Below are 15,333 nucleotides of genomic sequence, written 5' to 3'. Positions count from 1 at the left end.
AGTCGATGATACGACAGCACGACAAAATAAGGTCGATGATACGACAAAATCAGACGATCTTACGACAAGTCGATGATACGACGGCACGACAAGAAGCGAAACTGTCGTATCATCGACTTGTCGACTTGTCGTCTCGGAAGTTTAAAACTGCACAGTGCACATGCGCTATAGTCTTAATCTACAAGACCCTTTCTATAACTATTCACTAAAACACTTAGCACATGTGAAAATAATATAATTTCAAAATTAAAATAGTTTTAGAAAATATATTTTTATAGGTCTGCTTTTTTTTTACGTTTTATCTGTCAACACTTTACCTACAGGCCGCGAATCTAGATGGACTTTGTTCAAATCTGGCACAATCATTACTTTCAAAGAAAGGATGACACCCACAGATGTAAATGCATGACCGAACCACTACTATCATATTGAAACTTGTTTTTTAAAATCTTTTTTTCTTCGATCGGCTGCTTCCCTTGTTTTCAAGTTAAATGGTGATCCATTGGAAGGAACATTTTGAGTGTCATTGATACGGATTCAAAATGTAATATTTACTACCCTAAATGTATCATTGATACGGATTCAAAATGTAATATTTACTACCCTATGTTGTTTAATCAATTTTAGACACATTAATTTCCAGTCGTGTCAAACATCATTGATAGGGACCTACCATTTTATTGATTCCGAAATTATTTGTTAAACAAAATAAGAGGGGGGGGGGGTGCGTAGGGGACTTTCGGAGTGTGTTCATAGCTGAAGGCAATACTGGGCCTATTTTTAATCATCTAGGCCCCGATCCCATTAGTGATGCCAAACGGATGAATATGCGATAAGGTCAATAACAGCTGCAAATCGCTTTCTTCACCTCATAAAAAACCTCCCCTGCACTTATTGGGATGGCGTGCTACACCAATGCGGTGATTTTATGTGGTCTGATTTGAGGTTTTATATAATCCCCTTCCCACTCTAATAAAATAAATTGGAAATCTTCTGAAATCGCTTCTAAACTATCGCTTCAGTAATCTATAAGTATTGGTGGGTGTCGTACACGAGGCAATGCATACTTGTTCGATACCTACCGACACCACTTCTTATTCAAGGAATTAACATAGCTGACTCACTTTTGTCCTGCTATTATAATTCTAGATTTTTTGAATATAATACCAAATATAATTCAATTTTGGGCGCAAAATGTTTCATTTTTTTTTAGAAAACGAATCAACGTTTTCCTATTATCTCTTTTGACGAGTCTTATTTATATGTATCTATTTATATGTATCTGATGTAATGAGTACAGCTGTATTTTTGTGACTTGTAGAAAGAGACTAGGACAATAAGTCGACATCTCGACGTTACGATAAAAATAACACGATGATACGACAGAGTTAAGTGTCGTATGATTGCGTCAATACTGTCGTGATGTCGTGTTGTCGCGCTATGAAAAGGGCGAGATTTAACATGGCCACTATCAGCCACCTTACGAATTGGACAAAATTATTTTTTTCATTTTTTGTCCGAGCGGCCCTTCGGGCGATCGCCCGATGACCAAATCCGCCCCTGACCAAGGCTATTGGCTGCCTAAGTCAAAATCAAAAGGCCACCAAGGCTATTGGCTACCTGAGCCAAAATCAAAATCAATATACCACCAAGGTATTTTCAAGTAAAAATAAAATCTATTACCGTTTAATGAAACAAGTATATTATCATACACTGGGAATGTTGTAAAAAACACTGTACAGCTAGGGTTGCCTCTTCCTCAACATGATCACCCTTCAGAGGAGAACTGTTTATAAATATTTATACTATAAAAATGTATTTATTTATGTATTTACTATGTTGAAGTGTCACAGACTATACTTTAAATCCCCCTTTGTTGGTTAATTAGTCATGGCCTGGTGGACCTAGACTCACTTTCCCCACTAGAGGAGAACTGTTTATAAATATTTACACTATTCTGCATACGAGGGGCGGCCATTTTGTCTGGCTGTTTTGGTCCGATTTTTCTTGAAAATTCGAACTCATCCATCATCAGGGTGTAGCGATGATATATTTACATGATTTTTTAAATCGGATAAAAATTATGACCTCTAGAGGGTCCACAACCTAAAAATCTGATTTTTCGTACAGGATCTTCGGGTTATAAACATATTTCAATTTTCATCAAAATCGGATCAAAATTGTGACCTCTAGAGGGTACACAACCTTGATATACCACATGTTTACACTATTTGCATATCAGAGGCGGCCATTTTGTCTGGCAGTTTTGGTCCGATTTTCACGAAATTCGAAGTAAACCAACATTACAGTGTAACGGTGATATATTCGAACGTTTTTTTTATATCGGATAATAATTGTGACCACAAGCTAAAAATGAAATCTTTCGTACAATCAGGAACCAAGATCTTTGTGTTATAAACATGCATTCCAAGTTCCATCAACATCAGATGAAAATTTTGACCTCTAGAGTGTCCACAAGCTAAAAATGTGATTTTTCGTACAATGAGGGGCCATAATCCATGAAGTTATGGACCGATACATGCTAATATCGAAAGGAACCGAGATCTTTGGGTGATAGACCTATATTTCATGCAAGTTTCGTCAAAATTGGATATAAATTGTGACCTGTAGAATGTCCACAAATTGTGGAGGGACAGACGTCCGCATGGACTGGGGCAACGACAATACAAGTCAACATGAAAATGTGATTGTATAAAACCTTTTTTTTTTCTCTGCTTCTTAACAATCCCAAGCACCAGAATTGATCTCTTACTTATGATTTGTAAGTTCTCAATTACCTGTAAAGCCCGACATAAGTTGAGAGTTATAATATGTGACACTTTTGCCAATTTCGTAACAATGACAGGTAAGATTTGAACATGCCAAATTGTTTCTTGTTTCAGTCCATTTTTAACTGATTCCGCATTATTATTAGTCCACAAGTCTGATATGTTTATTTTGCAGAGGCTGAATTACATGTAATACTAGACTAATATAATACTAATTTTTCTACCTAATATTTATCCCAATAAGGAAGGATACCTATCAAAGTAAAATCGGAGATCATCTTTTTTTCAGTTAAAAATCATTATTATGTTTAGAATATACAATCCCATCCCTACCAAGATATTAAATTGCTCATGATAAGATGATCTTTTTGATGTATGATTGACTTTTCTTTTCTACATATCTGCCTACTTTTCATCAAGATCATTTGCCTATACATGTACAAGACAAGCATTTCATCAAATTCAGATAATTGTTTCTTAATATGTCTTGTTTTTAATTTGTTAATACTGTCTAACCTATATTACATTGGTTTATTTGGTGATTCAAAAGTTTGAACTTCATGTATAACTTCTGGTTTGGGGGAATCTGTACATTATTTATTCTCAAATGTTACATACATTATACATACTTCATTATTTAACTTTCTATATAAAACACAGCACTATTCATATTTTATATCTATTTACACTGGATACAAATCCAGCAATTTATGTACAAAGTAATACTTATACAAATATTAAAACCACAACAATATTAATATTCATATCAACTCTATCAGTGTGGCATTATTATTTCTAACAATTTTTATATACAATTCTGAAGACAAGATTCTAGGCATTGACCTAATAGATGCACACATTTAAACATTCTTCTCTCTCTGATTCATAGATTAACAATAAAAATAATATTCAGATAAGAACACATAGGACCTATCTTTTCTCATGTCACAATTACATAAGAGTAATCTGTTTCAAATATTTTACCCTACAGCCAGTGTTCATATATAACCATCTTTCAGCCTCACTGCCAACATTTGAAAATGAAACTAATTTTAATAAATAAGCCGCCTTCTGCATAATTTCTTGATATATAAGTCTAATTGTTAAGAGCTTGCTTCATCACTAATCGATATAACACATTGGATAAACCTACCGGTACTTCACTACTTTAATTTGTCCTTAATCACAAAGATATTCTTTAATTAACTTTTTAATTTAATTATCAGCTGTGAATGCTTGAAGTCCTGTGATAGCCCGACCTAATATCAATGCATGTATATCATGAGTACCTGAAATAAACAGATCTAATTAGGTAGGTCTTTTTTAAAACTTCAGATTTTGTATTTAAAAACTTCAGATTGTAATTTAAAACTTCTTGCTTTGATAGTTTATTTTCAGGGGATTAACTTTCTCAATAACAATTATGTCAAGAAATAATTACCTTCATAAGTATTAACAGCTTCGAGATTCATCACATGACGTATTATGTGGTATTCATCAGATATACCATTTCCTCCCAACATATCTCTAGCAAGACGAGCTATTTCTAATGATTTTCCACAAGAGTTTCGTTTTATAAGGGAAATCATTTCTGGTGCTGCCCTAGAATTAAACCAAATATTAGATAAAAGAAGCAAGATGAAGGAAACCTATAGTCTACACACTACACCGACATTTCGGCCACAGAGGTTAAATATGTGCTAACTGGAGCTAACTGGATAGGGTGAGCCAGTGAGGGTTGAAAAAAAACCTGTTGCTGAATTGTTGCACATTCAGTACATACTGTGGATTACAAATCACAATTACACTCTACTCTTAAACTACAAATTATAGATATTTACCAGTATTAGAAGTTATATTTACCTCAAACAATATAGTTTTGGGGAATTTAGGTATATATTATTGGCTTCATTTGTTTGATTTTGTGGCTCATTTTTCTAAAGCAGTAAACTTATTAAAGTAGTTTTAGAAGTTGAAACAAATTTTATTATGTTGTATGTGAAGTAATATAAATGCCAAAAGGCCCAAATCTGATAAATAATGAATAAACATTTGGAATATGAGTGAAAATAAAATACTGAGTACATGTATATAAAATGATAACTCAATTTAGGCTATTTCTGTCATTCAAATTAAATTAAACAATTTTACCAAAAGAACTTAATTATATAAATATTTGGTCCAAAAAGTATTTAAATTCTAAAATTAATTGCCCATTGTTAAAGTTGCATTTAAACAAGCGAAATACATTATTTATACTTACTTCCCTTCATCCTTTAATCGACCAACTTGTATACAAGATTGTAACCCTAGTGATATTTCAGTTAACATATCTGCCATCTTCTTCTGTAATAGTTGATTTTTGGCTAAAGGACGACCAAATTGTTTTCTATAAAGCACAAAGAATGGACACAATATATCGTTATTGATACTAACAAAATGCTAAACTCTTTCTTATAGTAATATTATTTCTATATCATTTGCTCTTCACATTTAAAAGTTCGTAATTACTGAAAGAGAACAACTATTACTAACCTATCAAGTAAATACTGTCTGGCTGTATCAAGACAAAACTCTGCCGCACCAAGACTACCCCAAGCAATACCGTAACGAGCATTGTTAAGACAACCAAATGGTCCCTGAAATGATTATTATCACATATTTTATTTGTTTGTTGCAAATCATGGCCCTCAATTCAAAATTTTGTCAGTCAATTTTTCACGTATTTATCTCAGATCAGTAAGTCATTTTCTTCAAAGAATTTGACAACTTTTAGCATAATCTCCATTTAGAAATAAATTTTAATGGTAAAAATGAGAACCCTTTTTATACCAAGGATACAAATAAATTTAATGTCCTTTTTGGTGATGACAAGCTATGGTTACACAAAGATTTATATATCATGAAAAACAAACATACAAAAATTGAACATAACACATAAAGATGTATAGATTTTGTTTCAATAAAAACATTTTTGAACATGTATATAACCACATAAAATTGTGACACAGAACTATCTCCATTTACTGTCTTATTTAGTTGAATTACATAAAACAAACACTCTCCACACCCAACATTTATTCTGATGACACCTTACCCTTGTCTTTTCGGTCTGCCAAATACAATTCATTAAGGCATCATAAGTTTTGTGAATATCTGCAGCAATAACAAATTTACTGTCTTATTTAGTTGAATGATATAAAACCAACACTCTCCACACCCAACATTTATTCTAATGACACCTTACCCTTGTCTTTTCGGTCAGCGTAATACAATTCATTAAGGGATCATAAGTTTTGTGAATATCTGCAGCAATAACAAATTATGAAAAATCTAAGTTTTCTTATATCAATTATACTTGTATTACTATGCTTACCCCTAACCCAGTAGCATTTGGTAAGAGATTTTCCTCCGGAACTTCCACATCTTCCATGACAATTTGTCCTGTAATACTGGCACGTAGTGAGAATTTACCCTCAATCTTTGGTGCTGATAAACCTTTCATCCCTTTTTCTAAAATAAACCCTCTGATCCTATTCTTATCTACATCTAGTTTACCCCATACTATAAACACATCAGCGATTGGAGAATTTGTGATCCTGAAAGTTAAAACAAACAAGATGACTAGTCATCACCATCCTGTGCCCTTCCACTTGTTTGTTTGGAAGACATAAGGAACCAGCAGCTGGCAGGCAGGATACACCCACATTTTGCAAGAGATGGATAGAGAACAAGCTAAACAAAAAGTGATTTTTCGTACAATCAAGGGCCATAATCCAAAAGTTACGATCCGATATGCGCGAATATTGACAGGAACCAAGATCTTTGGGTTATAAAGCTATATTTCAAGTTTCGTCAAAATCTGATCAAAATTGTGTCTTCTAGAGGGTCCACAACCTTGATATACCATATGAAGAGCCCAGGGGAAGAACAATCTAAGTCACTTTTTTGTCTTTTCGCATAAAAGGCAAAACAGACTTTAGGACGAGAATGTTTGACGCGAACAGAACGAGTGGGATTAATTAATTACTTCAAAATGATGTTTAATACAAATCATAATTACCAGTACAACAACTGACTTCCTTTTTTCAGCCATATTAAGGTCAAATAAAGGGTACAATGGACTTGTATTTGTCCGGGAGGCCATTTCAGAAGGGCCTTAGTTCAATGCAACTTCGATTGTTTTTACCTGAAATTGATTGTTCCACAGAAAGCTTATACAATTTGCTACCAGATGGGGCCATTAACTGGGGTTCGTTGGAAAAGTGACTTAGATCGTTCTTCCCCGGGGCTCTTCATATATTTACACTATTTGCTTATACAATTTGCTACCAGATGGGGCCATTAACTGGGGTTCGTTGGAAAAGTGACTTAGATCGTTCTTCCCCGGGGCTCTTCATATATTTACACTATTTGCGTACGAGGAGTGGCCATTTTGTCCGGCAGTTTTGGTCCGATTTTCACGAAATTCGAATTCAACCATCATTAGGGTGTAACAGTGATATATTCATATGTTTTTTTAAATCAGATAAAAATTGTGCCTCTAGAGGGACCACTAGCTAAAAATGCGATTTTTTGTACAATCAAGGGATATAATTCAGGAAGTTATGATCTGATATGCGTGAATATCGAAAGGAACCAAGATCTTTGGGTTATAAACATGTATTTCAAGTTTCATCAAAATCGGATCAAAATTGTGGACTCTAGAGGGTCCACAACCTTGATATACCATATATTTACACTATTTGCGTAAGAGGGGCGGCCATTTTATCCGTTTATCCGGCAGTTTTGGTCTGATTTTCACGAAATTCGAACTCAAGCGTCTTTACAGTGTAATGGTGATATATTCAAATGTTTTTTTTTAAATCAGATAATAATTGTGATCTCTAGAGTAACCACAAGCTAAAAACATGATTTTTCGTACAATCAGGGGGAATAATACAGGAAGTTACGATCCGACATGCGCAAATATCGAAAGGAACCATGCATTTCAAGTCACAAGCTAAAAACGTGATTTTTCGTACAATCAGGGGCATAATCCATGAAGTTATGGTCCGATGTATGCCATACATATTCTGCCAACTTCTTTTTTCATCGTTTAATTGCAGACTCTGTTGTACATTTAAACCCCTCAATATTCCCAAAACCGCCTAACCATTCGACCAAGAAATAACAAGCACGCCCTGATTAAAGGTGGCAGACAATAAGCTGTTGGGCCTGACAAGGACAGCTGTCTAGTCATTCCAATGGGATGAAAAACTGAGGTCCTTTGTACACATTGGCATGCACATAAAAGATCCCTTGACAGTTGGAATTTGATATAAGAGTAGGCCGTAGCGCCACTGTCCGGGGCAAAATTTCCCTCATATAGCATACTACGTGGCGTAAGCTTGTCTTCATTAGCCCAGTTGGAGCAGAACAGTAGGACATTAAACCTCATTCCATTTCATTTATTTCTGGCTCTCATTAATTTCTGGTTCTCATTATGCCATTAATTAGTAACTCAAACAACAAAACTCAAAAAATAGAGAGTAATTTACTCACTGTATCTTACACTAAAAAAAAAAGATAGCAACCAAACATGCTGTTTATCAATGATTGATGATGGGTGTTGGAGAATGAATTTCTTACATTACAATTTAAATTAGTCTTACCAAGACTTGGAGCCATTTAATATATATGATTTTTTACTACTATCATATTTGGCATTAGTTTCCATTGAACCTGGATCACTGCCATGATTTGGTTCTGTTAATCCAAAACATCCAATAGATTCCCCCGTTGCTACAAAAATACATAAGCTTAGGCTTAATATAAACAGAAATTATTAATTTGACATTAAACAGGCATTATGTAAGAGCTAAATTTGGCTATTGCAGGTCTTTCTTTGGGCCTCCGATGTTAAGTAGATTAGAATGGTTTGGACATTAATGATTTAATTTCAAAATGGAGAAGTGAGGCTAAGACTCGAATGACCAGTACGATAGTTAAGATCAATGCGCACATCTTGTCAAAACTACAACCACTGATAACTTTGCTCAAGATATAGTAATTTTAAGGAAATTTTCAATATACTAATTTTGCATTATCTATTTTTGAAATATTATAGTGAGAACTGTCAGCTCTTTATCTAATCTTACATAATGCCCCTTTAAATTTAAAATATATCTCTACTAACATACAATATATTCTGAATGATTTAAATTCAAACCTAGTGAATACATATAAAGATAAAACAAGAACATGTAGATCTATCTGGACACAAATTCCATGCAGACACATCCTCATCTAAACCCGATTGAACATGAAAAGCAGGATAGTGTACAAATCAATGACTAGTATACAAACTTAACAGCTTGTGACAAGGAGCCTGCAAGGGCTACTGGTACATGTACATTGTTACTGTTATAGTATATTTCAATAAGCTACAAATATTTTTCTTGCCTAGTTTAGGAATATATTTTTGTCGTTGTTCTTCATTTCCATAAGCATAAATTGGCCACATTACAAGACTGGATTGAACACTCATAGCTGATCTGTAACTACTGTCAACTCTGTAACAAAATGAGGATATATTTTTATATTAAAGCAGCTGTTCATCATTTGAGGGATTTTCAATCTCTTGCTAACTACAATATTGTGAAAGTTCAATTTCTAGCCATAAAAATAATGAATATTTGACCTAAATAGACATACCTTTCCAACTCCCTTGTAATAAGACCATAACCAACGGATGACAGTCCAGCACATCCATAACCTTTAATAGTTGGTCCAAGAACACCAAGTTCTCCCATTTCACGCATGATAGCTGAATCAAAATCTATAAAACAATGTAAACTAGACTGCTTCTGCTTCTGCTTATCCCTAGGAAATTAGAATAGACATCAAAATTCAGACTGTAAAGTTGATAACAGTCCATAGTAAACAATCATGGCTGTCTCCAACAACAGTTTCACACTGAACATTGACGTCTATCTATCTACATGTATGATGTAAGAAGGAATTCCCTTGAGTCTAAGATGCGATTACTTTTTTTGACAGTGAAAGACTATCATTTTTAAATGTATAAAATGATTTTGAGAGCGTCGGAGTAGTGCACTGAAGTAAATATTTTCTTTTTACATCCGAATTGATATATTTTAAAACTTGTGGACATTTTGAAAGAATTTACCTTGTTTGAAGGTAAATAATGAACAAAGATTTAAAAATACTTTGGGTAGATCATTTTTAAAGTTTTTGGTGTCGAAATGTTGTTTATGACCTCTAATTTTGATATAGGGGAGGGATTATCAATATCGCTTTTAGCATGTATTTATATAATTTCGAAGAAAATTTATCCCTTTTTGCCGTTTCCATGGATACCAGACAAACCACAGTCTATAGCCAAAAACTTCACTTTTTGGACTTGCATTTCGCATTGTTCATGCCAAACTTGATGAAAATCCATGCAGGCATAACTGAGAAAATTCGATTTTTATTGTCATCACTATTATCATGCTTTTGGGCCAAGTTTGGAACATAGTTGGTAAACAACATTGGTACTTTTTGGGTGATTAATATGTAGTTTATCACCCCAAATACTTTTTTCGGTAATTAAACATTTATAATACACTAACATCTAAAATCTGATTAAGAGTAATATAACTCATTAAGTAATTATCAGAAAATCATTAGAATTTGTTTGGTTTTTATAAAGTTCTTCCCCATGCTAACATTTAGTATACGAAACATTTAATATCATGGATTTAGCTGTTCAAGTTATCAAAATTCATTGAAAATCAATATACTTGTTCGTCTCAAGACCTTAAACTCTGTGTATCAATCTGAAGTCAATCGGATGATAACTTTAGCCTCTAGAGCGTCCACAAGATATTTTGAAGTGATCAAGGGACATAACTCTAGCAGAAATTATCGGAAATCGCTGAAAATCAATAGGATTCTTCGTCTCATGTATAAATTTAAAGTCAAACGGATATTAACTTTAGCCTCTAGAGCTTCCACAATATTTTTTGAAGTGATCAAGGGCCATAACTCTGGCAGTAATTATCGGAAATCGCTGAAAATCAATAGGCTTCTTTGCCTCATGACCTTAAACACTATGTATAAATATTTAAAGTCAATCAGATATTAACTTTAGCCTCAAGAGCGTCCACAAGATTTTTTTGAAGTGATAAAGGGCCATAACTCTGGCAGTAATTATCGGAAATTGCTGAAAATCAATAGGCTTCTTCGTCCCATGACCTTAAACTCTGTGTATAAATTTAACTTTAGCCACTAGAGCGTCCAACAGCAATTGTGGACGTCGGACTGCCAGACGGATGGGGGCTACGACAATATACAACCACATATCTTATAAACAAAACTTACAGTGCTAGCTTTAAAATGTGCATTTTAGAGTATTCAACGCTCGTAAGTATAAAGTTATAAATTGTATATTGTTGAATATTTTAGATTGTATATCATAATATTGATTTATATATAATATAATATGTAAAATTTCATAAATTAATCCAAAATAGAATAGACTGACTATTTCTGAGGGGTTTTCTTGAATACACTGAATATTTCATATTTACACTCTCACTAATAGTAGTTTTTACTCTTTAAAATATTTATTTTTTGTCACCATGTCTGATTAACTTACTTTCATGTCTATTGGCCATCAGTATTCTAGGCATAAGTTTATCACTGCAATAACTACGAAACTGGTCACGAACCATAATTTCTTCATTTGTCAACTGACTTTCAAGATTTAGAGCATCACGCCAATCAAATGATGCTGAAAAGAAAAAAAAAATGAATTATGAAGCTTACATGTTCTCATAATTTATATAATATCAACTTTACAGCACTAACAATGGCACCTCAGATATAATCTAAGTATATTGGAGTATTCTCTTGTATTATAGCTACATAGTATGCCAATTGAATAATTCCCAAAATAGTAATAATCGTAAAAAAATAGTGATTTCTTTGACAAATATAAAAAAAGGGAAAACTAACAATTTAAGCAGATGACTGACCTAAAAAGTTTTCAGAGGACCATATAGTTGGTAGTATTTGTTTTGACTCCATAAAGACAAGAAGGTGTTCGTTTTTATAAATTAATAATAATATTGCTACTTTAAAGATTAAGTAATTTGTTTAATACATACCATACTTTGATGTACTGTCTACATCTTTATCTAAGTTATTTTGTTAATGAAAAACAAAACAAGTGGTTGCCATGCAAGATACTCCCACATCTTGCAAGAGATGAATAGAGAACAAGCTAGGAAAAAAGGGACTTTTCGTACAATCAGGAGCCATAATCCAGGATCAGGAAGTTACAATCCGATATGCGCTAATATCGAAAGATATCTAGATCTTTGGAATATAAACATATATTTTACGTTTCATCAAAATTGGATAAAAATTGTGACCTGTAGAGTATCCACAAGCTAAAAATATGATTTTTTGTAAAATCAGGGGTCATAGACATAATGCATGACGTTAAGGTTCAATACATGCCAATATGGAAAGGCACCAAGATTGTTGGGATATCAACGAATATAGTAAATTTGCTCAAATTGTGACATGTAGAGTGTCCACAAACTAAATGTAAACAGATGTCCAGATGGACAGGGAAGACGACAACAGATGTCCAGATGGACAGGGAAGACGACAACATATGGCCCATCCTCGGTTACCCAGTGTACTCATTCCGTTCTACTCCACTATACCCTGGGTTAATCCATAGGGTTTCCACGATTTCAAATTATCTGCCCTGGCCTAGAATGTAGCTACAGTCTACGAACCAATCAGAAAACAGTTTACAAACCAATCGTTTCGCCTTCGTTTTTATAAGGGTAGATAACCATATTCATGTCCATTTACTGAATGATTTATGTAAATAATGTATATATTTATAATTTATTTATATTTAATTGTATTATCAAAATCTGTAGAATGTATTGTTGATTTCAAATATGTATAACATCTATATGTTTGACTTTTTTTTATTATCATTACTATTCGTTCTTTATCTGAAATATGTCATTCTGTTATGTTTATTATTATTGAACTTATACTTGGCAATTTAATTCACAATAACTTGTCTACGATATCATGTGCACATAAAATTCCGGGAACGAACGAACGATTCTAAATAAAACTAATGACCCTACATTATTATATGAACGTTCGGTCTTCATTAACATAATAATATATAATTGGTTGTTAATAATTACGCATTTAGAATAGGCCAACTCCTAACATTGTCCGATGAGAGTTACTTACCTTTGCCAACTTCCTTTTCAAATAACAATTTATGGAATTGGTCGATAAAAATAGCACAATCATCAAGGGCGGATAACTTGAAAACGTGTCTCCCCCATAGATTAACCCAGGGTATAGTGGAGTAGAACGGAATGAGTACACTGGGTAACCGAGGATGCATATGGCCATGTCAAAATATGGGCGTATAAAAATGCTTGTCAAAAGATGCATTTATAAGTATAAAATGCACTTTAACACTCCCTGTATTCAGAATCAAACGCCTCATCAACATTTATGACAGCTATCTTGTTATTTGTCATTATGATAGAGTTACAGTTAACCGACATTAAAATTGCTCTTGTTGGACACTAGTTAATTTAACTTAAGGTGTACAACAAAATAAAATTCCTCTGACCTAAAGAATTTGTACATACAACTGTGATAGAAGATGCAGGCAGACCACCATTAAATTTCACTATCTTGGTACCCACAAAGTGTAGTTCGCCTATTTATAGGAAATCAAGCTGATTCAGACCATGGCTGACTCAGGTCAGACCAAAACTCAAAGCTGATTCGGACCACATTCTAAGCTGATTCAGAGCAGTACCAGGCCGATTCGACGCATCAAAGACTCGACTTATAACTTGAAATATTTATCGCATAATTGTGACAACTTGTGACTTGCAAGTGTTTAAAATCTGATTCATTATTTCATTTCATTTTTTTTTTCTTTAATACTTTTGATAGCCTACACTACATGGAGATCTGACAAGTTATAGTGGGAGTTCGCGTCAGGGATCAAACGAGCGGCTTTTGACCCTATGATGTCAGACATTGATTACATGTAATCAATCAGCGTTGACGTTTCTAGTGGTTTACCCATAGTTCTGTGCATCAAAAGGCTAAGAACTCGCTGTAGCAGACCCTTCCATTGGCTAATCCCTCACTTCAACCAAAACGCTGGTAATATAACAACTCTTCCAGATTCTACTGTAGTAAAGACAAGTAAAAACCAAACTTTGAACTATAAAAAACGAAACAAAATAGGATCTGTGTTTTAACCAGATTGAAGTGTTCAGGGACTCAAATTCTTGGTGAGGGGACATATATAACTCTAACTTGCCTTATTTGAAGTTGGAACAAGCAAAGTTTGACGGGACTTGGGACTAGACTCGACTTGGTACTAAAGTCAGCGAATTGGGACTTGACTCATACTCGAGATGCAGTGCATCTTGGGACTCAACCTCTAGATATGACTTGTTCTCGATCACCTCTGGTAGTTAATAAAGCACAATAAAATTGGCAAAACCCTTTAGTATGGCAAGTTCCTATTGGTAGTTTATTATATCAAAATTGTTAGCAAAGGTAGATGAAAGCTTGTACATATAATGTTAAATTTATCTCATCTTTAAAGGAGCTAAATCGCTACTCTTTGGGATCTACAAATTGGCACAAATGGGTTGCAACGCATATAATAATGTAATCTGAATGTATATAGACTGATTTACATTCAATCTTTTCCGTTTTTACTCTAATTTCAAACCCGTTATGTTCTGCGAAATACGCCAGAAGTCCCAGTCGAATGGCAATCTCGAGCGTCTGGTAATTCCAGTCTATTGCGCATGCTCTCTAGATAAAATCTGGCATCCCCATTTGACATGACTTGTGAAATGTCTAGCCTCGTTTTTTCTTGTCCCTTGTTACAAATAGCGCTGAAACGCATTATGGCTAATGGTAGTATTGCCATTGGTACACGATTCGAGTACCAACCAATGGTAAAATGTTTCTTTTGTCTTAAATATTGGATATCACTTATCACTCAGAAGCCCATCTTTTCCCCGGTAAGATCAACATCAATGTTGATTTAAATTGACAAATAATTCGTGTTTTCAATGTGAAAGACTTTGGATGATATTGAGTTAGAGATTGTAACAGTGAGTAACACCACTGAGTCGTAAACATAACCTTATATTCACCCCCTTTTCATCCAATCAAATTGCAGTACCTTGACACACCTCCAAGGTCGAGATAACTTTTGTTGGAAATCATGTTAAAAAACATTACTGTGATAAAGGATACTTTTTTGTGTTACTGTCGCAGCTGAGTGCTGAAGTCTTTGGTTGGCGATTTGAATGCAGCATCTTCCTCTCCTAAATAAATATATAGTCCGCACTGATGTCATTTTGACAATGTTAATGCTAATCTCGGTTTAGTTTTATCAAGATTACTTAACCCTGAGCAAAGTGTTTACGAAACAATGGTTATATCCAAATTAAGGGTCATACAA

General features: G+C 33.9%; 1 protein-coding gene across 1 annotated transcript; it reads right to left on the bottom strand.

Annotated features, from left to right (window-relative positions):
- Positions 1-2,938: 2,938 nt before the first annotated feature.
- LOC126818096 (glutaryl-CoA dehydrogenase, mitochondrial) lies at positions 2,939-15,333 on the bottom strand. Its single transcript, XM_050545294.2, has 11 exons — positions 15,126-15,333; positions 11,945-11,974; positions 11,434-11,568; positions 9,486-9,609; positions 9,234-9,343; positions 8,444-8,573; positions 6,166-6,388; positions 5,325-5,428; positions 5,053-5,178; positions 4,231-4,391; positions 2,939-4,078 (listed from the first exon to the last, which is right to left on the bottom strand). Exons 1-11 carry the CDS (start codon positions 15,226-15,228, stop codon positions 4,005-4,007), a joined length of 1,320 nt encoding a protein of 439 aa, XP_050401251.1. The 5' UTR covers positions 15,229-15,333; the 3' UTR covers positions 2,939-4,004.

Source organism: Patella vulgata, chromosome 4 (assembly GCF_932274485.2).
Source record: "Patella vulgata chromosome 4, xgPatVulg1.2, whole genome shotgun sequence".
In the NCBI taxonomy this organism is placed as follows: Eukaryota; Metazoa; Mollusca; class Gastropoda; family Patellidae; genus Patella; species Patella vulgata.
This window is presented reverse-complemented; position numbering and strand designations above follow the sequence as displayed.

Bases quoted from the DNA above. Each gene is read 5' to 3' on its own strand.
- LOC126818096 (XM_050545294.2), bottom strand. From the start codon at position 15,228: ATGACATCAGTGCGGACTATATATTTATTTAGGAGAGGAAGATGCTGC. The intron at 8,574-9,233 runs GCAAGAAAAATA...GTATTTTTGTAG, and splicing joins AAAATATATTCCTAAACTAG to CAACGGGGGAATCTATTGGA. The intron at 6,389-8,443 runs GTAAGACTAATT...TTTAACTTTCAG, and splicing joins TTAAATGGCTCCAAGTCTTG to GATCACAAATTCTCCAATCG.